The following is a 25260-nucleotide window of genomic DNA, read 5'->3' as shown; positions in this document are numbered from 1 at the left end:
TCATGTAGATCCATCTTGGCATCAACTTCATTGGGGCCTAGTGTTGTTCTTCAACAAAGCCATGTGAAACTTCATGTGCCATTGTCTCTCACCTGTGGGCTGTGGCTATTAAACTTAGATATCTAACTTTGTATATATACACATACATAGAAAGTTTTTTTATGCAAAATACAAGTCTCACTTGCTGTGTACTCAAAATCCTTCAGTCTTTTTTTTAAAGTCATCATTTGAAATTACAAAAGTATCTCGCAATGGGTATCAAAATGAGTCCCCTTATTCAAGGTACTAGAATCTTGAGGAGGTTTTCAAATTCCAGAGGTGTTCCAAAAGGTCATTGTGCAGTATATGTAGGAGAGAGACAGAAGAAGAGATTCGTCGTGCCAATATCTTACTTGAGCCAGCCTTTATTTCAAGACTTGTTAACTCAAGCTGAAGAACAGTTTGACTTCAATCATCCAATGGGTGGTCTCACAATACCTTGCAAAGAGGACGTGTTTGTTGATCTCACATCCTGCTTGAGATCATGAATTGTATCAAAGTGCAAATTCTCTTGCACATAAAATTTTGTAGAGTAGTAGACTTAGATATTAGAAATAGGAGATATAAAGAGGATGTTTTAATGTATAGTTCAGAAACACAAAATCAATAGAAATTGTTTCCATGATCAATTTATGAATAGCAGAAGTGCTTTTTCTTATAATCTCTATTTTGCTTATCTTTTCTTATACAATGCTGTTATTCATTTAGAATTGCACTGTGTGGAGGAAACTAGCACATCCAAGAAAGTATCATTTTAGCGGAATGAGAATGACATCTGTGATAAGCAACAAGAAATTACGTAGCGGAACCAAGTCATCAGCTTTATCTATACTTGAGGCTTTAAAATTTAGGATGTCCTTGATTCCAAGTTATGAGAACTGAGAAGCAATGTGGGCTACTATTCAACAAGTTTAGTGTCTGTATATTTGGATAAACTTTTGGATGTAAGATTTGCCATAAACTTATTCATACACAGTACAAACACTTTCCTTTTCTGTGCATTTCTCAAGATTATGTGTTTCTTGTTTATTCGTAGATCATCAGTTAGAGTTAAAAATTATATCTTGAAAAAAAGGGAACTGTCAAATGACTTCACTTATTCAATCTAATCGAATTTTAAGGATATCTTTAGTTGTTCTAATATCATACTTGAGTCTTCCTTTAGATTTCAAGACTTGTTAGCTCATACTGTTTTATCACCTAATTGCTTCTGAAAATACCACAAAATGTTAACACTGGATGCTAACTTAGAAGACAAGCCGTGAGATACTTCAGCAAAGCCACATTAGAACATACATAAAAGGAGGCATAGTTGATTGATTGATCATTTAGACCTTATTCGATCAAGGAGGTACCACAGTAAGTGAAATGCTTGCGATAAACAAAGTGGTGTTAATACATAAGTGGTACCAATTCAGGATCAGATTGTTAAGTCTACTCATAACCAAATGTAAAAGTGAAAAATTTGGATATATATGGTAAATTTTCTGATAAATTAATATTCAATCTGTATGATGTGCTTTACAATTGTGTTCTTCAGTCTATGCTGTATCTAAAAACTATTTTGAGCTATCATGTATTGAAAAAGATGTTGATTATAACTCAACAAACAAGAAGTAGTTGGTTTCCACTTTCTAGGTGTGAATATGAAGTTGAATAGCAACATGAAGGAATTGAGAGGAGCAACGCTTTGTGAAGATCTCCTGCAGTTACGCCTTTCTTAACTAGCGAAATGATGTAGTCCATGAAGGCTGAATCACAAGGTAATGTAATAGGACCACCACTCGGCAGCCCAAATTCTTCTTCGGACATGTTTAAAAGTTGCTGAATGGACTCATTTTCAAGATAAGCCAGTACTTGATCGATTGTATATAATACAAAATGGCCTTTTTCAACAATAGAGGATGCGGATGTACTGCAAATGTCTGCATCACTACCATTTCTTGGAAATGAAATCCTCTTCCTCTGCATGGCTGCAAACTTCTGCCATTTCCTAACCATTTTGATGAGTTTCTTAGTACTGATTATTGCCATTTTTTTTGTTTGGGAGATTGGAAAAAAGAAAGTAAATAAGAGAGACTTTTGATGGCTGAATTGATAATGCTTGTGCTTGATGATGAAAAGGCTCATGAAAGAGGGCTTATTAATACAAGAGGAGCTGATAAGTTTGTTAGGCAAAGCCATGTGCTGATGCCTGCTGACCATGTTGGTATGGGGCCTAAAATTTATGGATGAAGCTACGTTTGAATATAAATGAAGATAAGTTTCTTCCTTTCTTCTCTTTGATCAACTAGGCCTACTTGGCATTTCTCAGCAATGCCAATAATATGGAGAACATTAAATGAACAATTGCTGGAGAGAAACAAAACCATGTTCTGCTCTCTTCTTTGTCATGTAGATTGGTGACCTTTAGATTTCCATCTCGGCATCAACTCATTGATTCTTGTGGATTTTATTTCAAATAAAAGAGGGGCCTTATGTCGTTCTTCTACAAATTTCTTGTCTGAATACTTGATAATAATAGAGTAAGCAAAACCATGTGAAGCTTCATGTGCCAATGTCTCTCACCAGTGGCCACCAAATCCTCTTCACCATTAAACTTAGATGAAATTTACCACTAACTTTGTATATATACAAACACATAGAAAGTTTTTTTATGCAGAACACAACTCTCACTTGCTGTGTAATTCTCAGAATCCTTCATTCTTTCTTTCAAGTCATCATTTGAAGTTATAAAAGAGTCTCACTATGGGTATCAAAATGAGTCCCCTTATTCAAGGTACTAGAATCTTGAGGAAGTTTTCAAATTCCGGAGGTGTTCCTAAAGGTCATTGTGCAGTATATGTAGGAGAGAGCCAGAAAAAGAGATTCGTCGTGCCGATATCTTACTTGAGCCAGCCTTTATTTCAAGACTTGTTAACTCAAGCTGAAGAACAGTTTGGCTTTGATCATCCAATGGGTGGTCTCACAATACCTTGCAAAGAAGACGTGTTTGTTGATCTCACATCCCACTTGAGACGATGAACTGTATCAAAGTGCAAATTATTTTGCAGATGAAATTTTGTAAAGTAGTAGTAGGACTTAGATATTAGAAAGAGTAAAATCCACTGTATAGTTCAGATACACAAGAAACTAGAAAATTTCTTCAATGATCAATTTATGAATGCAAAAGTGCTGGTTCTGATAATCACTATTTTGGTAGTATTTACTAAAACAGTTCTGTTATTCATTTAGAATATTTCTTCTAAGCAAATTAATTAACCCCCTGCATGCAACAGTTGCACTGTGTGGCACAAAGTAGCACATCGAAGAAAGTATCATTTAGCGGAATAAGAATGCCATTTGAGTTGTTTCTCACCAACTCCACTTTATTTATCTCGACTACTAAACTTTTGGATGTGAGACTACCATAACATGTACAGTGACAAAATATTTCATTTTTTGTGCATTTTTTCAAGATTCTTTGTTTCTTGTTTATTCTTAGATCATCATTGAGAGTTAAAATCCATAGCTTGAAAGAACGAGAACCGAGATGACTCCACTTAAGGACGTCTTCAGCATCTGCAGTTGTTTTATCACCTAATTGCTTCTGAAAATACAACAAAATGCTAACTTAGAAGATAATCCCTACGATACTTCAGATGCCGTTGTCTCTCATCTCTGCCGCCCTAATGCAGATACTTCATCAAAGACTGATTAGAACATACTAATGCATATACATAAAAGGAGGTATAGTTGATTGATTGATATCCTTAAAACTTCCAATCATTTAGACCTTCTTCTATCAAAGGCATACCACAGTAAGTGAAATGGTTGCGATAAACAAAGTGGTGTTAATTCAGGATCAGATTGTTAAGTTTACTCATAACGAAATGTAAAATTGAAAGCTGTGGATATATATGGTAAATTTTTTGATAAAATAATATTCAATCTGTATGATGCACTTTACAATTGTGTTCTTCAGTCTATGCCCTATCTAAAATACTATTTTGAGCTAGCATGTAATAAAAATAATGATTTATGACTCAACAAACAAGAAGCTGTTGGTTTCCCAATTCTTGGTTTAAAGAAGAAGTTGAACAGCAACAAGAAGGAATTGAGAGGAGCAATGCTGTGTGAAGATCTCCTGCAGTTACGCCTTTCCTTATTAACGAAATGATGTAGTCCATGAAGGCTGAATCACAAGGTAATGTAATAGGGCCACCACTCGGCAGCCCAAATTCTTCTTCGGACATGTTCAAGAGTTGCCTAATGATCTCATTTTCAAGGTAAACCAATGGAATGGCAAATCGTGCTTGATCAACTGTATATACTACAAAATGGCCTTTTTCAACTGTAGACGATGAAGACGTACTGCAACTGTCTGCATCGCTAACATTTCTTGGAAATGAAATCCTCTTCCTCTGCATGGCTGCAAACTTCTGCCATTTCCTAGCCATTTTGATGAATTTCTTGGTACTAATCATCACCATTTTATTTTCCGGAAGATTGAAAACAAGAAAGTAAATAATAAATTTAGAAACTTTTGATGGCTGAACTGATAATGGTTGTGCTTGATGATGAAAAGGAACATGAAAGAGGGCTTATTTATACAAAAGGAGCTGATAAGTTTGTTAGGCAAAGCCATGTGCTGATGCCTGTTGGCCATGTTCATATGGGGCCTTAAATTTGTGGATGAAGCTAGTTTGAATATAAAAGATGATAAGTTCCATCGTTTCTTCTCACCGATGCCAATAATTTGAAACCATTAAATGAACAATTGCTTGAAAAAAGCAAAACCATGTTCTGCTCTCTTCTTTGTCATGTAGATAGGTGACCTTTAGATTTCCATCTTGGCATCAACTTCATCAATCCTGGTCGATTTTATTTTAAGGGTCCGTTAAATAAAATTGGGGCCTAATGTTGTTCTTCATTATCTGAATACTTGACAATAACAGGGTAAGCAAAGCCATGTGAAACTTCATGTGCTATTGTCTCTCACCAGTGGCCCCCATGGACATCAAACTTACCACTAACTTTGTATATATACACATACATAGAAAGTCTGTTTGTGCAAAACACAAGTCTTACTTGCTGTGTATTACTCAAAATCCTTCATTCCTTTTCTTTTTAACTCATCATTTGAAGTTACAAAAGTATCTCGCAATGGGTATCAAAATGAGTCCCCTTATTCAAGGTACAAGAATCTTGAGGAGGTTTTCAAATTCCGGAGGTGTTCCAAAAGGACATTGTGCAGTATATGTAGGAGAGAGCCAGAAGAAGAGATTCGTCGTGCCAATATCTTACTTGAGCCAACCTTTATTTCAAGACTTGTTAACTCAAGCTGAAGAACAGTTTGGCTTCGATCATCCAATGGGCGGTCTAACAATACCTTGCAAAGAAGACGTGTTTGTTGATCTCACATCCTGCTTGAGATCATGAATTGTATAAAGTGAAAATTCTCTTGCACACGAAATTTTGTAGATTAGTAGACTTAGATTTTAGAAAGAGGAAGTTTTACTATATAGTTCAGAAACACAAAATCAATAGAAGTTGTTTCCATGATCAATTTATGAATAGCAGAAGTGCTTTTTCTTATAATCACTATTTTGCTTATATTTTCTAAAACAATGCTGTTATTCATTTAGAATTGCACTGTGTGGAGGAAACTAGCACATCCAAGAAAGTATCGTTTTAGCGGAATGAGAATGACATCTGTGATAAGTAACAAGAAATTAAGTAGCGGAACCAAGTCATCAGCTTTATCTATACTTGAGGCTTTTTTAGGATGTCCTTGATTCCAAGTTATGAGAATTGAGAAGCAATGAGGCCTACTATTCAACAAGTTTAGTCTCTGCATATTTGGATAAACTTTTGGATGTAAGACTTGCCATAAACTTGTTCATACACAGTGCAAAAACTTTCCTTTTCTGTGCATTTCTCAAGATTATGTGTTACTTGTTCATTCTTATAACATCAGTTAGAGTTAAAAATCATATCTTGAAAGAAGAGGAATTATCAAATGACTGTACTTATTCAATCTAATCTAATTTTAAGGATGTCCGCAGTTGTTTCATTATCATACTTGAGTCTTCCATTAGATTTTAAGACATTTTTTTGTTCGTAGTGTTTTATTACCTAATTACTTCTGAAAATACTACAAAATGTTCACACTGGATGCTAACTTAGAAGACAAGCGTTGCGGTACATCTGATGTCGTTGTCTCTCATCTCTGCCACCCTAATGCAGATACTTCAGCAAAGCCTGATTAGAACATACTAATGCATATACATAAAATTAGGCATAGTTGATTGACTGATCATTTAGACCTTATTCGATCAAGGAGGTACCACAGTAAGTGAAATGCTTGCGATAAACAAAGTGGTGTTAATACATAAGTGGTACCAATTCAGGATCAGATAGTTAAGTCTACTGATAACCAAATTTAAAAGTGAAAGCTGTGGATATATATGGTAAATTTTCTGATAAAATAATATTCAATCTGTATGATGTGCTTTACAATTGTGTTCTTCAGTCTATGCTGTATCTAAAAACTATTTTGAGCTATCATGTATTAAAAAAGATGTTGATTATAACTCAACAAACAAGAAGTAGTTGGTTTCCACTTTCTTGGTGTGAATATGAAGTTGAATAGCAACATGAAGGAATTGAGAGGAGCAATGCTTTGTGAAGATCTCCTGCAGTTACGCCTTTCTTAACTAGAGAAATGATGTAGTCCATGAAGGCTGAATCACAAGGTAATGTAATAGGACCACCACTCGGCAGCCCAAATTCTTCTTCGGACATGTTTAAAAGTTGCTGAATGGACTCATTTTCAAGATAAGCCAAGGGAATCACAAAGCGTACTTGATCGATTGTGTATAATACAAAATGGCCTTTTTCAACAATAGAGGATGCTGATGTACTGCAACTGTCTGCATCACTACCATTTCTTGGAAATGAAATCCTCTTCCTTTGCATGGCTGCAAACTTCTGCCATTTCCTAACCATTTTGATGAGTTTCTTAGTACTGATTATTGCCATTTTTTTGTTTGGAAGATTGGAAAAAAGAAAGTAAATAAGAGAGACTTTTGATGGCTGAATTGATAATGAAAAGGCTCATGAAAGAGGGCTTATTTATACAAGAGGAGCTGATAAGTTTGTTAGGCAAAGCCATGTGCTGATGCCTGTTGGCCTAGTTGGTATGGGGCCTAAATTTTTGTGGATGAAGAAGCTAAGTTTGAATATAAATGAAGATAAGTTTCTTCCTTTCTTCTCTTTGAACAACTAGGCCTACTTGGTATTTCTCAGCAATGGCAATAATATTGAGAACATTAAATGAACAATTGCTGGTGAGAAACAAAACCATGTTCTTCTCTCTCCTTTGTCATGTAGATAGGTGACCTTAAGATTTCCATCTTGGCATCAACTTCATCAATCCTTGTCGATTTTATTTTAGGTGTATCTGTAAAATAAATTGGGGCCTTATGTTGTTTTTCAACAAATTTATTGTCTGAATACTTTACAATAACAGGGTAAGCAAAGCCATGTGAAGCTTCATGTGCTATTGTCTCTCAACAGTGGCCACCAAATCCTCTTCACCATTAAACTTGGATATGAAATTTACCACTAACTTTGTATATATACACATACATAGAAAGTTTTTTATGCAAAACACAAGTCTCACTAGCTGTGTATTACTCAAAATCCTTCAGTCTTTTTCATTTAAAGTCATCATTTGAAGTTACAAAAGTATCTCACCATGGGTATCAAAATGAGTCCCCTTATACAAGGTACTAGAATCTTGAGGAGGTTTTCAAATTCCGGAGGTGTTCCAAAAGGACATTGTGCAGTATATGTAGGAGAGAGCCTGAAGAAGAGGTTCGTTGTGCCAATATCTTACTTGAGCCAGCCTTTATTTCAAGACTTGTTAACTCAAGCTGAAGAACAGTTTGGCTTCGATCATCCAATGGGCGGTCTCACAATACCTTGCAAAGAAGATGTGTTTGTTGATCTCACATCCCGCTTGAGATCATGAATTATATCAAAGTGCAAATTCTCTTGCACATGAAATTTTGTAAAGTAGTAGTAGGACTTAGATATTAGAAAGAGTAAAATCCACTGTATAGTTCAGAAACACAAGGAACTAGAAAATTTCTTCGATGATCAATTTATGAATAGCAAAAGTGCTGATTCTAATAATCACTATTTTGGTAGTATTTGCTAAAACAATTTCATCGTAAACAAAATAATTAAGCCCCAGTTTGCAACAGTTACACTGTGTGGCACAAACTAGCACATCGAAGAAAGTATCATTTAGCGGAATAAGAATGTCATTTGAGTTGTTTCTCACCAGCTCCATCTAAATTTCTCGAGTCTCGACTACTAAAGTTTTGGATGTGAGACTTGCCATAACATGTACAGTGCCAAAATATTTCCTTTTCTGTGCATTTTTCAAGATTATTTGTTTCTTGTTGTTGTTTAATACTAAAATAGAAAGATGAACTCCCAATTTTTCTCTAAGAAATTTGAATCAGCTGACATGAAATGACTTGGTAAAAATGTGCGCCACTTGATTTTCTGATTCGCAATAGAGTAAAACCACTTCACCGTTTTACTACACTTCCCTCAAGAAATAAAACTTGATGTTGAAGTGCTTGGTCCTTCCATGAAACACATGATCTTTGGATATGGCTATGACAGCTTGAATAACCACAAGGATCTCAGTGCTTTCTTCTTGCTCCAGCTGAAAATTGATCAAATTTTCCTAAGCCATAGTGCTTGATTAACAGTAGCTGCTGCTGCGACGAATTCTGCTTCAGCTGTTAGTTGTGTGCTACTATTTCCTATAATTTTTTATGAATAGAAAATGTTCAACTTTTGATTAATCTCCATTTTAGTAATATTTGCTTAAAGAATTCCCTTTATCATTTGAAATTCTCCGTTGTACTTCACCTTGTGGTGCAACTATAGATGATAATATGACGGTCATTAGATACAATCCATCATATCCTACCCAGACCTTCAGATGCACTGATCCATAGGTGCAACAGTATGATGATGGACAGTAGTAAGACAGAACGAGTTAGACCATATATCACATGAAGCGCTCAAAATACCAACAATCTCTTGGAATGAACGCAAAGGATCCGTATAATGTAATACTGATTAGATAAGACTAAGATTTAGTTGCTGTATTTGTTGTTACACTTAACATTACTTCTGGTTTTTGTCAATTGCCCTTTTATTAGTTAAAGATTTGTATGACTGTGTTGGGGTAAAAGCGAGATTTAGCAAGTGTACTAGTTTTAGACAACTTCTTCTTTCAGTTGAAAGATAAACGGACGTGATTAGAACATAATAGATACAGATTGTTAGGACTTCTAATAACCAAATTGAAAAGTGAAAGCCATGGATGTGGTAAATTTTCTGATAAAATAATATATTCAACCTGTATGATGCGCTTTACAATTGTGTTCTTCATTCTATGTCCTATCTAAAACAACTTTATGCTAAATGTTGATTATGACTCAACAAACAAGAAGCTGTTGGTTTCCACTTTCTTGGTGCAAAGAAGAAGTCGAACAACAACATGAAGGAATTGATAGGAGCAATGCTTTATGAAAATCTCCTGCAGTTACGCCTTTCCTTATTAGCGAAATGATATAGTCCATGAAGGCTGAATCACAAGGTAATGTAATAGGACCACCACTCAGAAGACCAAATTCTTCTTCAGACATGTTCAAAAGTTGCCTAATGATCTCACTTTCAAGATAAACCAAAGGAATCATGAAGCGCTTTTGATCAATTGTATATACTACAAAATGTCCTTTTTCAACTATAGATGATGAAGACGTACTACAATCATCTGCATCACTGCCATTTCTTGAAAATGAAATCCTCTTCCTCTGCATAGCTGCAAACTTCTGCCATTTCCTAACCATTCTGATGGGTTTCTTAGTACTGATTAGTGCCATTTTTTTTGTTTGGAAGATTAGGAAAAAGAAAGTAAATAAGAGAGACTTTTGATGGCTGAATTAATAATGCTTGTGCTTGATGATGAAAAGGTTCATGAAAGAGGGCTTATTTATACAAGAGGAGCTGATAAGTTTGTTAGGCAAAGCCATGTGCTGATACCTGTTGGCCAAGTTGGTATGGGGCCTAAAATTTGTGGATGAAGAAGCTAAGTTTGAATATAAATGAAGATAAGGTTCTTCCTTTCTTCTCTTTGAACAACTAGGCCTACTTGGTATTTCTCAGCAATAGCAATAATTTGAGACCATTAAATGAACAATTGCTGGTGAGAAACAAAACCATGTTCTGCTCTCTTCTTTGTCATGTAGATTGGTGACCTTTAGATTTCCATTTCGGCATCAACTCATCGATTCTTGTGGATTTTATTTCAAATAAAAGAGGGGCCTAATGTCGTTCTTCTACAAATTTATTGTCTGAATACTTGATAATAATAGAGTAAGCAAAACCATGTGAAGCTTCATGTGCCAAGGTGTAACATCCGACAATTTGAAGGAGCTTGAACTTGGAAAATAATCATTTTTTGGAAAAATTTAAAAATCTGGAAATTTGGTTAAGTATGGAAAACAATGAGTTTTTGGCCAACTTTGAGTAGTCGTAACTCCTAGCTCAGGATGAGTTCAAAGTAGTTCCAGTTATGGTTACGAAGCTCGTGGAACGATCTTTCCAACGCCACTGAGTTTGCTCGATTCCGAGCTCGTATGAGGGAGTTATGCCCTGTAGAAGTTGGACAGTTGGAAGGGAAATCCTTCCGGAATTTAAGGGCATTTTGGTCCTTTCCCAAATTATTTATTTTGAGCTCATATGGTTGTTTTGGGATGATCTTTAGGATCATTTCTTTTATCCCATTTTCAAGAGAAAGAGTTAGGGTTCTTGAGAAGAAGAAGAAAAGAAGAAGAAGAGAAGAAGAGGGTAAAGGAGATCAACAAATTTTCCGTCGTGGATTATCGTCGGGGGTGATCCCTAAAAAGGTATGTGAGTTCTTTGTGTGGGTTGATCCTTTCCCCCACACATACCAAGTTTATTCAATGATTTGAGAAAAGATTGGGAGTTTGTTGTTGAAGTGTTGAAGTTGTTAGTTGTTGTTGATGTTGTTGGTGGTGTTGTAGAAATTATTGTTCGTTGTGAGACATGATTGGGTCGTATATTTTTTCGTTGAAACCTATTGCATGTTGAGAGATTTACGATCCTAAGAGTTTTGACCCTTTTAAAGTTGAATCACCATCATTCGCAGCAATTCTGGGCTGTCGATCCCCATCCACGGGCCTGACCTACGGACCGTAGATCAATCGACGGTCCGTACTGGTCAACCGTCGATTGGGACAGAAGTTGAGTTTGTGGGGCGTCGATCTACGGTCGCGACCTACGGTCCGTGACCTGACCTACGGACCGTAAGTCAGGACCGTAGGTCAATACTGTCATTTTTCTTAAAAATGAATTCGGGGGAAAATCTCTGATGCGATCTACGGACCTGCAGTACGGACCATAAGTCCATCCACGGTCCGTCGATGGCATCCGTAAGTCCCACCTGTGTCACTAGAAATCTGAAGTCTCAGCCAAGTTTCCCCATTTCTTTTCTCACTTTCTCAAGCAAGTTCCAAAGTATTATACCTATGTGTTTATAGTTGTTTCCGACACTCCAAAGTATGTCTAAGAGTTCAAGAATCCCTCCGCAACATGTGAGCGAACACCTTGAATTCATAATTTCGATTCAAGGAGAGTTAATTTCCAAGTCAAGTGAAGTTAGAAGTCAAGAAAAAGAGTATAGAGTTTCAAGTCGAGTAAAGAGTAAAGAGTTGAGTTCACGTCTCAAAAGCTATAAGGGGACTAAGTATTCCCTAAGAGTTTATAAATGTTTTTACACATTGAGCAAAGAAAGGGAACATTGATTCCAAAAGAGCCTTTGGGCTAAGCTTCGAGTAATTTTCTCAAACTAAAGAAAGAAGTTTTAAAAGCATGAGTCAAAGTATTTTTGGGAGTAGTATTGAGCACCGAATTGGGGACACGAGTTCTGATTTACTCAACTCTCCATAAGAACCATGCGCCATCATGGGATTTCTCGGATCATACTTTTTAGATGATCACGAAAGTTAAGCTAGTGGATCCACTAAGTAAAGTTAGCTTCCTATATCACGGCAAGGTATAGGATGGTCCTTGGCAACGCGAGGTAAAGCGTTGTATCATCACTAGGGCTCATAGTGGTGGTTGTCGGTTAAAGAACCTCCCACATAAGTTATATTACTTTTATATAAGTATAGTTGAGTTGTTATTGTTTTATCATTAACAAGCTAAGTTGTTTATACTGTTTTACAAGCTTTATATATTGCATGCGTCTCATTGCTATATATATATTGAGTTCAGTTAGTCATGAGTCGTACAGAGCCGAGGTAAGTGTTCTCTTGTTATTCCTTTCAAGCTTAAGTTGTGTTTGGCTTTCCCGCTTGCATACTCGTACATTCCATGTACTGATGCCATTTGGCCTGCATCGTTTGATGATGCAGATTCAGGTACCCCGGATCAGCATCCTGCTCGTCGTTGATTCAGCTGAGCACACCAGAGTCAGTGGTGAGCCTCCTTGCTTTCCGGAGGACTCGATTATTTGTGTTCTTAGTCTTGTCTTTTTAGGATGTTGCGGGGTCTGTCCCAACATCCATCTCAGTATGTTAGAGGCTTCATAGACAAACAGACAGTCAGTCAGCTGGTTTCGAGTCTCTTATCTATATATTTATATGTAAATATTCTATTTTTGAGATTCGGGTTGCCTTAGGGCTATATTTTATAAGTTAAGTTGTTTTGCAATATTGCATTGCTTTGAGTTATTCTGTTGAGTAGGTTTCCGCCGAGTTAAGAAAGCCAGGCCAAGGGTTCGCTTGGGGCCAGCAATGGTCTCCGAGTGCCGGTCCCGCCCAGGGTGTAGGCCCGGGGCGTGACACAAGGTCTCTCACCAGTGGCCACCAAATCCTCTTCACCATTAAACTTGGATATGAATTTTACCACTAACTTTGTATATATACACATACATAGAAAGTTTTTTATGCAAAACACAAGTCTCAATTTCTGTGTATTTCTCAAAATCCTTCTTTTTTTTTATGTCACTTATTTAAAGCTACAAAAGTATCTCACTATGGGTATCAAAATGAGTCCCCTTATTCAAGGTACTAGAATCTTGAGGAGGTTTTCAAACTCCGGAAGTGTTCCAAAAGGGCATTGTGCAGTATATGTAGGAGAGAGACAGAAGAAGAGATTCGTCGTGCCAATATCTTACTTGAGCCAGTCTTTATTTCAAGACTTGTTAACTCAAGCTGAAGAACAGTTTGGCTTCGATCATCCAATGGGTGGTCTCACAATACCTTGCAAAGAGGACGTGTTTGTTGATCTCACATCCCGCTTGAGATCATGAGTTGTATCAAAGTGTAAATTCTCTTGCATAGAAATTTTGTAAAGTAGTAGACTTAGATACTAGAAAGAGGAGATTTAGAGAGGAACTTTCACTGTATAGTTCAGAAACACAAGAATCTATAGAACTTGTTTCCATGATCAATTTATGAATGGCAGAAGTGCTGTTTCTTACAATCACTATTTTCGTTATTTTTGCTAAAACAATGCTGTTATTTATTTAGATTTTTTCTGCTAAACAAATAATAGTTTGCACTGTGTGGTTCAAATTAGCACATCCAAGAAAGTATCAATTAGCGGAATAAGAATGAAGTTTGTGATAAGTAACTAGAAATTACGTAGCGGAACCAAGTCATCAGCTTTATCTATACTTATGGCTTTAAAATTTTTTGGATGTCCTTGATTCCAAGTTATGAGACTTGCCATAAACTTATATACACACACAAAGTATTTGAGCAGAACACAGTGCAGAAAGTTTTCCTTTTTTGTACATTTATCAAGAGTGTGTTCCTTGTTTATTCTTAGATCATCAGTTAGAGTTAAAAATCATATCTGGAAAGAAGGGGAGTTATCAAATGACTCCACTTATTCAATCTAATCTAATTCAAGGATGTCTGCAGTTGTTCCAATACCATACTTGAGTCTGCCTTTAAATTGCAAGACTTGTTAGCTCAATTGTTTTATTACCTAATTGCTTCTGAAAATACCACAGAATGTTCAGACTGGATGCTAACTTAGAAGACAAGCCCTGCGATACTTCAGATATTGTTGTCTCTCATCTCTGCCACCGTAATGCAGATACTTCAGCAAAGCTTGATTAAAACATACTAATGCATATACATAAAAGGAGGCATAGTTGATTGATTGATCATTTATACCTCATTTGATCAAGGAGGTACTGCAGTAAGTGAAACGCTAATGATAAACAAAATGGTGTTAACACATAAGAGGTACCAATCGAGGATTAGATTGTTAAGTCTTCTCATAACCAAATGTAAAAGTGAAAGCCGTGGATATGGTAAATTTTCTCTGATAAAATAATATTCATTAATCTGTATGATGCACTTTACAATAATGTTCATCAGTGTATGCCCTATCTAAAAAACTATTTTCAGCTAGCATGTATTATGACTCAACAAACAAGAAGCTGTTGGTTTCCACTTTCTTGGTGCAAAGAAGAAGTCAAACAGCAAGAAGAAGGAACTGATAGGAGCAACGCTTTGTGAAAATCTCCAGCAGTTATGCCTTTCTTGATTAGCAAAATGATGTAGTCCATGAAGGCTGAATCACAGGGTAATGTAATAGGACCACCACTCGGTAGCCCAAATTCTTCTTCGGACATGTTCAAAAGTTGCCTAATGATCTCATTTTTAAGGTAAACCAATGGAATGACAAAGCGAACTTGATCAACTGTATATACTACAAAATGTCCTTTTTCAACTATAGTCGATGAAGACGTACTACAACTATCTGCATCGCTAACATTTCTTACAAATGAAATCCTCTTCCTCTGCATGGCTGCAAACTTCTGCCATTTCCTAGCCATTTTGATGAGTTTCTTGGTACTAATCATCGTTATTTTCTTTTCCGGAAGATTGAAAACAAGAAAGTAACTAACAAATTTAGAAACTTTTGATGTCTGAACTGATAATGCTTGTGCTTGATGATGAAAAGGTTACTGAAAAAGGGATTATTTATACAAGTTGAGCTGATAAGTTTGTTGGGCAAAGTCATGTGCTGATGCCTATTGGCCAAGTTGGTATGGGGCCTAAAATTTGTGCATGAAGCTAAGTTTGAAAATAAAAGATGATAAGTTTTTCCTTTCTTCTCAGCAATGCCAATAATATGAGACTATTAAATGATCAACAATTGATGTTAAGAAGCAAAACCATGTTCTGATCTCTTCTTTGTCATGTAGATTTCCATCTTGGCTACAAAAACCATGTGCCATTGTCACCAATTTCTTTGACTACCACTAAATATTTGGATATGAAACTTGTCATAAACTTGTATATATACACACACTGGTCTCCATTCTTTCTTTAGGTCTTTGTATAAATTTTCAAGTTATAAAGTATAAAACACCCATGAAGTATCACTTTAAAGTTGCAAGTACAAAACTACAATGATAAAACACACTCCTAAAGTATTATTTTTTTGGTGAGTTTCATATGTGAACTATGTATTTTCTACCTGAACTATCATCAATTGTTTTTCGAAACACACCTCTAAGTTGACTAAACCAAATATTTGAATACAATTGCTAAAAGGCATGCCACAACTTAATTAGCCTTTAAAAATTTCATCCACGTGACAACTGACTTATTATATTTGAGGCTTAATTTTTTTTATGAATAGTTGGTGATATATCAAATAAGAAACACAAGTACCTGATAGTTCATGTAGAAAACTCGCAAAAAAAAGTGATACTTTAGGTATGTTTTTGAACGTCATCTCTTAATTTTCCTATTAATTTCTTTAATTATGCTCATGGGGTGTCATTCTAAACGATTTTTAAACAAAAAAAAAAAGGAGAGTGCACATCACGCACTAGTTAAGGTGTGTCTTAATACATTGTTGGTGATAATTCAAGTAGAAAATACAAACACTTGTAGTTCACGTCAAAAACTCACAAAAATAAAACCAATACTTTAGATATATTTTTAACTATTATTTGTATTTAATACTACAAAAATGTAGTATTTTTTTAAATTTTTTGTATCTTTAATCAATGTATATTGTAAAGCAAAAATTTACTTAGTCAACGCATGTAATTAATTATAAGCAGCCGCCCAAATAATATTTACTTTTTAGTCAAAGAAAATATAGTCTTCAAAGTGAGCTGAAAAAGGAGAAAAAAAAAAAGCAATCGGAAAAATGGCCGCCGGCACGGCAAATCTATCGGAAAAAATGGTGCATCCGGCAGTAAAACCTTTATCTGACCTGCTTGGTACTTGGAAAGGTGAAGGTGAAGGCTTTTTCCCTACAATTTCTTCCTTCAATTACTCCGAAGAACTCCAATTTACTCACTCTCCAAACAAGGTTAGGTTCCGAATAATCCCTCCGTTTCAATTTGTTTGTCTGATTTTGATTTTGATTTTGATACGGAATTTAAGAAATTGTGCAAGATTTTTTGAATTTTATAGTCTTAAATTAAAAATACGTAGAATGTACTAGAATGTATGTGTAAAGTTAGATTTAAAGAGTTGTCGAGAAAGGAAAGGTGTATTTTTTTTAAACGGAATAAAAAGATAAGTAAGATAAATGAATTGAAACCGAGAGAGTATCTGTTGAAATTTTTTATTGATCTTTTTATCTGTATTTTGTTAAAATTTTAGTGCTTTTTTAATTTACACTTCCTATGTCCTAGTTTGTGTGGTTCCCTTTTGGTATGTTTATGGAAAAGGGCAGATTGTTATATTTAGAAATAATTTAACTTTATATTTCTCATTTTGAGACGAGGAGGGGAAAAGTATACAGAAAAGACAGTTCTTTTAGTATTAGTTAGTGATTAGTTAATGATTTAGTGAGTCCTTTTTTGCCCGATGAACTCGTAGCACCGTCACATAAATATTTATGGCTTGTTTTAAATCATAAGTTTCAAATTTGTTTCTTAAAACTCTATGCCTAGTCAAATGGTGTTATAAAAATGGGACGGTTGGAGTAATATAAATATACATTGTTTGAGTCTCACTAAAAAAAGGCACTCTTGTAACAAATGGGGTTCACAAGTTGTGTTAACTCACATGTTCAAGTTCCAAGTGTTGCATTCTTGCGTCTTTTTCGAATCCCTTTATTAGAACTACTGGCTGTCACTATACATGCGATGATTTTTTTGCCTAAATTTTGCTTTTTTTTATCAGCCTGTGATAGCTTATTCTCAAAAGACATGGAACTTGAAATCTGGACAACCTATGCATTCTGAGAGCGGATACTGGAGACCTAAACCCGATGGGACCATTGAAGTCGTCATTGCTCAGAGCACTGGTCTTGTTGAAGTCCAGGTGATCTCCTTATGAGTAGAACAGTTTTACATTGTCAGTGAATGATAAGTTAAATCATGTCTACGATTCATGAGTCATGCCTCTGAATTTCATGTTATCAGCTTTTTAGATGTGCTAAGGACATGTTGGTTTTTCCTTGTTTGGGTCTGCGATTCTAATATTGAGATGGTAATTCGAAGTGACTTTTGATGTTAAAAAACAAGACTCATTGACAATCTGGGAGGTCAATTGAATATGTCGGCATGTTAAGTTTGTCTATCCATTTTGGTCAACTATAAAACATAATATTTCTACTTTCATTCTACAGAAAGGAACATATGACATGAAAGAGGGAGTTGTGAAGCTTAAAAGTGAACTGGTTGGCAATGCTTCCAAGGTATCTCCTCTAGCACGTTTTATCTGTTTTTTTCTACCTTCATCTTTGACCCTTTGATGCGCTTGTACACCTTTATGATAGAGTTACAAGTTTTCATCTCCCTTATGTTTTCTAGGATGTAAAGTTGAAGTAGAAACTGAACTCTTGAAACATATATATGTCGTATTTGACATGAAGAAAGTTTACAAAGAAAAAGTAAACGCTAGCGTATTCTACAAGAGTACAAGTATCGTCTTGCAAGATGATGTTTGTGGAAATGGTTTCAACTTTTAAGTTTTTCTTAAATGAAGTATCGTATTTAAGTTTAGGGAAAAAAGCCCTTTGATTGTAGGTGGAAGTTGGTGAAGTTTGACTAATGTGATCCTTCGCTTACCTGATGGACAGGTCAAGGAGATAACTCGAGTTTTTAAAGTGGAGAATTGTGAACTATCATATGTTGTGGAGATGGCCACCAGTCTAACTGATCTTCAGCCTCATCTCAGAGCCTCTCTTAAGAAGCTCTAGGCTGTCAGCTCATGACCGACGATATCAGTATCTATACTATATCTCTGACACACTTGTTAACTAATGTTGACATTTTACCAGAAGTATGATATTGAATGTTAATTGCAAGATAAAACTCTATTCCCTTCTGTAATAATACAAGATTTCCGTTGCCTATTTTTCAATTGCTATACTATCTATATTGAGCTATTATTTACAAAACATGCTCATTTCATGACTCAATAAACAAGAATCTGTTGGTTTCGACTTTTTTGGTGCAAAGAGAAAGTTGAACTACAACACGAAGGAATTGAGAGGAGCAACGCCCTCTGAAGATCTCCAGCAGCTACACCTTTCTTGATTAGTGAAATGATGTAGTTCATGAAGCCTGAATCACTGGGTAATGTAATAGGTCCACCACTCGGTAGCCCAAACTCTTCTTCAGACATGTTTAAAAGTTGTGCAATGGCAACATTTTAAAGGTAATCCAACGGAATGACAAACCGTGCTTGATCAGCTGTATATATCACAAAATGACCCTTTTCAACTCTAGAGGATGAGGATGTACTGCAGCTGTCTGCTTCACTTCCATTCTTGGAAATGAAATCCGCTTCCTCTGCTTGGCTGCAAACTTATGCCATCTCTTGGCCATGTTGATGAGTTTCTTAGTACTGACCATCTTCTTATCTCTGGAACTGGAAACAAGAAAGTAAAAACTAGAACTTTAGAGACCTTTCGATGAATGAACTGTTAATGCTTGTTGTATGATGAAAAGTCTCATAAAAGGGGGGTTACTTATACAAGAGGCTGTAGACAGGCTTTGAGTTAGAGCTGAAGTTTTGCTACTAATAATAGAAGGCAAAGCCATGTGCTGATACCTCTTGGTCATGTTAATATATGGGGCCTTAAATTTGTGTCTTCCTTTCCTCACTTTGGTTGACAACTGATTAGGCTTATTTGTTATGTTTTCAGCTTATGCTTGTTGTTATTCCACAAATATGGCATAAAATGGTAAGTGCTTGTCGAAGATTTAGAAGGCAATGACATGTGATATTTCGCGTCCTGTTATCTTTCTTTCTCTTGTGGTATTTCTGTTGCTATCCTTATCTGGTCATTCTCTGTCACCTAACCTCTAAATAAGGTGGTCCTGAACCAATTCATAAACTTCATCCTTTCTTGTGGATGTAAATTTAAGAGTTTCTTCTTCTGTTTCAAATCATGAGAAGCAGTAGGGCCTAGCTAGTGTTGCTCTTCAACAAATTTATGGTGTTGAATACTTTGACAGTAACAGAGTAAGCATAACCATGTGAAAGTTCATGTGCCATTGTCTCTCAGTCTTCACCAGTGGACACCAATTTCTCTTAACGACCAAACATTAAGATATGAAACTTGACCAAACATTAAGATATGAAACTTGTCATAGACTTATATATATAATCAGACCCAAACATTTCAGCAAAACACAAGTATCCTGACATTCAAAAGACTTCCATTTTCTGTGTCATTCTCAAAGTTCTTGTTCTTTATACTTCATCATTTAGAAATACGTCATATTTCTTGAGATAATGGGTATCAAAGTGACTCCATTTATTCAAGCTAATCGAATCCTAAGGAGATCTTCAACAGGTGTTCCAAAAGGGCATTGTGCAGTAGATGTAGGAGAGAGCCAGAAGAAGAGGTTCGTCATGCCAATATCATACCTCAGCCAGCCTTTATTTCGAGACTTTTTAGCTCAAGCTGAAGAAGAGTTTGGCTTTGATCATCCAATGGGTGGTCTCACAATACCTTGCAAGGAAGACGTGTTCATTGATCTTACTTCTCGCTTGAGGAAATTATGAGTAGAACCATGGCGCACATTTTTTTTGCCCATGAAATTTTGTAAAGCAATAGGATAAGAAATATAATGAGAAAGATAGAAAGAATTCCTTGTTTTTCCTTAACTATTTTGTATTGTTTGTAAAGTTGAGTTAAATTGACCAACCTCTTGTTTAATGGATATACCCTTATTTTGCACAACTTGCTTTTGTAGAACCAAGGGTCTATCGGAAATTGACTCTCTATATGTAAAGGTAGAGGTAACGTATGGAATACCCTCCCCAAACCCCACTTGTGGAAACTATACTAGGTATGTTGTTGTTATGATGCTGCTGGGGTTGTTGATACCAACAATTAAGTAGTGGTATCACTATTTACAGCTCTTGGACACCGCCTTTGTGAGGTTGTATGTTGAAATTCCCAATGTTACAAGGTTCAAATCTCCAGATGTATAGTGAATATGAACATGCTTCTGTGCAGGTAAACTCCATTTTGAGTCTAATAGAAGCGAAAAAGATGTGCACATCAGCGTCATGTGTCCATGAGATACAGTGAGGACAAGTTGGAGTGTTTAGTTGTTAGTTGAGACCAAAGTCAATGTGTTTAGATGTGCATTCTCAAAGTTAAGAATACTTACTTGTCAGTTAAGGTCAAGTAAGAATATCTATGTATGTATTATGCCTAATTTCAAAATTTATGATCTCGCTTAACCTCTAACTCGTTATAATTGTGTTTGGTCAAACTTTCAAAAAGTCTTACTTTTGAATAACAATTAATAATTGATGAATCAGCTTCTTGAACTTGAAAATTGTTATGATTTTTCTTATCGCCGCTCTAAAAGACCTATCTATTTAGAATAATTGGTTCATGTATTGGATTCATTGGTGTGATGACAAATATGAATGATATAAATACTTCAGTTTACATTAGTAATCCTCTTTTGGGTGAGTATTTCAACCCTCGTGTATGACGCTAGTAGAATTGGAGAATTGTCTAGACTTTACCTTACCTAGACCGCACTTGTTTACACTACACCCCACATATTATTATTTTTCAATTTTCATGTCATTTAGGTTTCAATTTTCTTGCTACAAAGAAGAGGCTGAACAACAACATGAAGAAATTTTCTTGGTACTGATCATTGTTTTTTTTCATCCAAACTCTCAAATGTTGAAGAAAATTTCATGTCCTGATTTTCATCCAAACTTTCAAATTATCTTATTAACCTTTTCTTTATCTTCATAATTTATAATTAAAATGATTTTAAATGTGTATTGATTTTTGAATAATTATCTGCTTATTAATTTTTGTGTCACTTTTTTTTTTTTTTGTGTAATGTGTACTATTCTCTGAAAATTACACTACTAATTAATTCTTGTGCCTTTTCATATTCCATTTTTTTCCTCTCATAATTTACATTTAATTAACCTAAATGGTGTATTAAATTAAATAACGTTTTAAAGTACAAGTAGAAAAAAAGAAAGTAATTTATACTAATTTATATTAATTATTATGCTATGACACAATTGCTTTATCCTCTTTATTTTTGGGCAAATTTTTTCTTACTAAATTTATTTTTCGTTCCGTGAGTGCTTTACAATCTCCATTTTCCTTTATTATCCTTTTATTTATCTAAATACCATTCTTTACGTATTTTGTTAATCATTATTCTCTTCTCAGTGAAAGCAATGATGAGGTGAATTCTCCGTTTCTTTACTTTCGACAGAAATTTGAACATATTTTGTAACCATTGTATAATATTATTCTAAACATTCATTCTTTTTTCGTTTCTTATAAGATCATTATTGAAACGTTTTTGCTTTCAAATTGTTTTGATTTGTAGATCTGCCAGATTTGATTTGGAAAGTTAACAAAGTGTGCAAGGTACATATTTTGGGATGTTCAGGAATTGGTATATCATCAGATTCTTATAGTCAAATTTAAACATTGTTTAGATACTCACTTTTTTTATTTTATAGTAATGATCGAGACCTATGCATTTTATAATTAATTTAAGCATTTCTATAGTTATAATTTTTTAACTTTTATATTATAATTTTTTAATGAAATTTTTGGATATTTGTATTTTTAAGATTCTCAGTTGATACAAAATGAAGATTTGGCATGTGCAGTATGAGAATTGGATTATATATTTGCATCGGATGATTTAATTATTCTATTTAACCATACAGTTTGATATTGTAATCCTTTTATTTCTTTTGTTTTATATTATGTGCAATTTATTTTGTCATCGATATTTTAATTTGGTACACATCAAGTTATTCTAATAATCTAAATTTGAGAGTAAATGTAGAAGCTATAGTTATATAGTCTCATAATTTAGTTGAGTATACAATCTAGTTGCGAAGATGAAAATTTTTTCGGGGGGGNGAGCATTTACGTGTAAATTATTATTTACGTAGACAAATACATCTCAAATCTAATATAAAAGTTATATGGAATGTTCTAAAAAAACAAATTTAAAAAAAATATTGTATTCTTTAACATCATAAGGTGACATATATGCATATATAATATAAAGTAACTATTATAAATAGTATCAAAACTACTTTAATTTATATTTCAAAACTCTGAAAATATTACATTCATTTTTAATGCAATTCTTCATGCTTAGAAACTTATATTTTTCATATATTTTAATTTCTATTTTTAATATCTAATATATCAATTGAAATTGTATAAAATATTCTCGAAAATGAGCAACAAGTTTATAATGGTACAATTCTTTCTGATTTTCTGTATAGATGATTTCTTGAATCAATGTGTGTAGATGGTAAGTTAAAATGCATGAAATTTCTTAATAACTAGGTAATTTACCCGCGCTTCGCGCGGACATAAATAATAATTGCATTGAACTTGCAAATAATTATTTACTAATATCCATATATTAAAAATGATGGAAAAAATAGGTTCTTAAGAAAATATTAGCAATATTCCAACATGAATTTGATTATTTGTCATTATCACATAACTTAAGAACCTCTAATGAATGAATTATTCAGGAAATAATAAACCATTGGTTCTTTAATCAACATTAAAAGGAAAATAAAGAAGAAAAATAAGAATATCTATGCAAAGGCATTTCATAAGAAAAGAACACAGATTCAAAAAAGAAATTACGCTTGAACATGAAAGCAATTATAACTTTTGAACTTGCTTAATGAATTTCTTCAATTGATAAGTGGGAGACTTCATATCTATGTTAAAATAGATAATATGTATATCAAAACATGTATTCTGTGAATTGAGTACAATAATTATTTTCTGCACAATCAATATACCTACTATATGTGTATATGTTCAATATAACTGGAGACAATAACTTTGCAGAAACATAAACAACAGAGTTTAAAACATGCACTCAAAAAGAACAATTAACATCATAAGCATAAATTAATGACTGTAAAAAAAAAATACCAGGATAGGTAAAATTAGAATGAAATAGAAAGGAAAAAATCGAGTCCACTGAATACACAATGTCCCCTTAAAAGAATTATTCCCCTCTAATACCTGAGGTTTAAATAATTAAATCCTCTAAGGATGGAATGATTTTATTCACCAAGGTATTGATACAAAAACAATGGTGTCAGTAAGCCACTCAATAGGAGCAAAGTGCATGAATATTTCATTGTATAGAAAAAGAAGAAGTTCAAAATTTTCATTGTTTTAAAATAAAATGAGAGGAAATTCCTCTATTTATTGGCAACATAGGGTAGTGTGAACAAATATGCTTATTGTGCCTTATCGGAAAGATCACAACTCTTTGGAAATGTCACAACCCTTCGTAAAGGTCACAACCATTCATAAACGTCACAACCTTTCATAAAAGTCGCAACTCTTCATAAAAGTCGCAACTTTTCTTAAAAGTCACAACTCTTTGTAAAATTCGCAACTTTTCATAAAAGTCACAACTTTTCGGTGAAGGCTAATTTTGGAAAGAAATAAATTAAAAGGAAATTCTAGTCTGTGGTGAAGCCACGTAGGCGGGATTAAGGTTCTCTTTTATATATATATATATGATATGATTGATTGTCTGTCATTTCGGTCCATAAAGATTCCAAGAAAATGGTTTACCACTGGTTGATGATATTATAAGTACAACAAACACTAATCAACGGATTGTGCAATATATTTTAACCAATGCTTCTGAGTCCCGCAAACTAACAGTGACAAAGAGGAAACCCCTTCCATAAATAGCAGTCAAGCACAAAACTTTACAAGTACAATATTGTGACTGTTTGAATAACATAAAAATAGTATCTTCAAGTAAAAATAATAGACAAATGGAAGCAGGCATTACAGACGCTTAATTGTTTCATCTAGTGCTTAAAGAAAAGTGTAGAGAAGTAGGGGAACGCACAGACTATATGCATCAACATTGATTATTGTGTTTGTCTTTGATAAAAATCGAGTTACACGTGTAACAAGAGAAAAAAATTTACAGAGAAACTGCACAAGTATATGACTAATATATCATGATTGATTATCCTTTGATGTCTATACAAATTTTGTCCTCGGTGAATTGCCTCGGTCTGTCCCTAAAAGTTCAGTATATCATGTCCATGCCAAATTGAGAAGCACAAGGCAATATGAGAGAATGGATGAGTCCAGTACTAATGGTCAATGAACCAGGTCCTTTGACAGAATTATGATGCAGAAAGTAAAACACATAAGAGCTTTACGTGGAAACCCCCTTGCTCAAGGGAAGAAAAAATCACGACATGTCCTCACAGAATTTCAACCCAACTCTATATCACTCAAAACGGAGCAAAGATTCAGATTACAAACTCTTGTAACCTAGGAATTAAACTCTTAATCCCTCCCCCTTACTGTAGCAACTCTACTAACAGTAGTAAAAGAACTAAGCAATAACTCTATTGCCCACTAAACCAACTAACTCTAGTCGATCTAGACTTCAAGAGCACCAAAGGCTAACTCTAGCCACCAACTCAAATCTCAAGGATCGAAGAATGAACAAGTTACTGCACTAAGCAACAATCAGGTTGTCCACTACACCAACTAACTCTAGCTGATATAGACTTTTAACAACCCGACCTAGCTAACTCTAGCTAGGACACGAAATCTTCGACAAACGATCTACCTCCTATATAACAT

At 34.6% G+C, this 25260-nt stretch overlaps 11 protein-coding genes across 11 annotated transcripts; 6 read left to right on the top strand and 5 right to left on the bottom strand.

The window, feature by feature from the left end:
- Positions 1-1641: 1641 nt before the first annotated feature.
- Positions 1642-2073, bottom strand: LOC125846107 (auxin-responsive protein SAUR68-like). Its single transcript, XM_049525557.1, has one exon. The coding sequence runs from the start codon at positions 2071-2073 to the stop codon at positions 1642-1644; it is 432 nt and encodes a 143-aa protein (XP_049381514.1).
- Positions 2074-2124: 51 nt separating this feature from the next.
- On the top strand, positions 2125-3063 carry LOC125846106 (auxin-responsive protein SAUR21-like). The gene is made up of 2 exons (XM_049525556.1): positions 2125-2248; positions 2819-3063. Exons 1-2 carry the CDS (start codon positions 2125-2127, stop codon positions 3061-3063), a joined length of 369 nt encoding a protein of 122 aa, XP_049381513.1.
- Positions 3064-3947: 884 nt separating this feature from the next.
- LOC125844950 (auxin-responsive protein SAUR68-like) lies at positions 3948-4589 on the bottom strand. Its single transcript, XM_049524315.1, has one exon. It carries the CDS (start codon positions 4509-4511, stop codon positions 4065-4067), a length of 447 nt encoding a protein of 148 aa, XP_049380272.1. The 5' UTR covers positions 4512-4589; the 3' UTR covers positions 3948-4064.
- A 412-nt stretch (positions 4590-5001) lies between these two features.
- Positions 5002-5627, top strand: LOC125844945 (auxin-responsive protein SAUR21-like). The gene has a single exon (XM_049524310.1). It carries the CDS (start codon positions 5002-5004, stop codon positions 5458-5460), a length of 459 nt encoding a protein of 152 aa, XP_049380267.1. The 3' UTR covers positions 5461-5627.
- Positions 5628-6483: 856 nt separating this feature from the next.
- On the bottom strand, positions 6484-7154 carry LOC125844949 (auxin-responsive protein SAUR68-like). The gene has a single exon (XM_049524314.1). The coding sequence runs from the start codon at positions 7060-7062 to the stop codon at positions 6616-6618; it is 447 nt and encodes a 148-aa protein (XP_049380271.1). The 5' UTR covers positions 7063-7154; the 3' UTR covers positions 6484-6615.
- A 539-nt stretch (positions 7155-7693) lies between these two features.
- On the top strand, positions 7694-8231 carry LOC125844964 (auxin-responsive protein SAUR21-like). Its single transcript, XM_049524329.1, has one exon. It carries the CDS (start codon positions 7781-7783, stop codon positions 8054-8056), a length of 276 nt encoding a protein of 91 aa, XP_049380286.1. The 5' UTR covers positions 7694-7780; the 3' UTR covers positions 8057-8231.
- Positions 8232-9444: 1213 nt separating this feature from the next.
- LOC125844952 (auxin-responsive protein SAUR68-like) lies at positions 9445-10048 on the bottom strand. Its single transcript, XM_049524316.1, has one exon. The coding sequence runs from the start codon at positions 9993-9995 to the stop codon at positions 9549-9551; it is 447 nt and encodes a 148-aa protein (XP_049380273.1). The 5' UTR covers positions 9996-10048; the 3' UTR covers positions 9445-9548.
- A 2369-nt stretch (positions 10049-12417) lies between these two features.
- LOC125846105 (auxin-responsive protein SAUR36-like) lies at positions 12418-13591 on the top strand. The gene is made up of 4 exons (XM_049525555.1): positions 12418-12437; positions 12558-12615; positions 12961-13013; positions 13051-13591. Exons 1-4 carry the CDS (start codon positions 12418-12420, stop codon positions 13448-13450), a joined length of 531 nt encoding a protein of 176 aa, XP_049381512.1. The 3' UTR covers positions 13451-13591.
- An 871-nt stretch (positions 13592-14462) lies between these two features.
- Positions 14463-15107, bottom strand: LOC125844956 (auxin-responsive protein SAUR68-like). Its single transcript, XM_049524321.1, has one exon. It carries the CDS (start codon positions 15017-15019, stop codon positions 14579-14581), a length of 441 nt encoding a protein of 146 aa, XP_049380278.1. The 5' UTR covers positions 15020-15107; the 3' UTR covers positions 14463-14578.
- Positions 15108-16243: 1136 nt separating this feature from the next.
- Positions 16244-18502, top strand: LOC125844942 (peroxynitrite isomerase Rv2717c-like). The gene is made up of 4 exons (XM_049524308.1): positions 16244-16488; positions 17310-17450; positions 17758-17826; positions 18211-18502. The coding sequence occupies exons 1-4, from the start codon at positions 16324-16326 to the stop codon at positions 18328-18330; spliced, it is 495 nt and encodes a 164-aa protein (XP_049380265.1). The 5' UTR covers positions 16244-16323; the 3' UTR covers positions 18331-18502.
- A 1284-nt stretch (positions 18503-19786) lies between these two features.
- LOC125844965 (auxin-responsive protein SAUR21-like) lies at positions 19787-20305 on the top strand. Its single transcript, XM_049524330.1, has one exon. The coding sequence runs from the start codon at positions 19875-19877 to the stop codon at positions 20145-20147; it is 273 nt and encodes a 90-aa protein (XP_049380287.1). The 5' UTR covers positions 19787-19874; the 3' UTR covers positions 20148-20305.
- The last annotated feature ends 4955 nt before the right edge of the window (positions 20306-25260 follow it).

This window comes from Solanum stenotomum, chromosome 11 (genome assembly GCF_019186545.1).
Source record: "Solanum stenotomum isolate F172 chromosome 11, ASM1918654v1, whole genome shotgun sequence".
NCBI lineage: Eukaryota > Viridiplantae > Streptophyta > Magnoliopsida > Solanales > Solanaceae > Solanum > Solanum stenotomum.
Note: the sequence above shows the minus strand (reverse complement) of the source record. Positions and strands in the feature narration are given on the sequence as shown.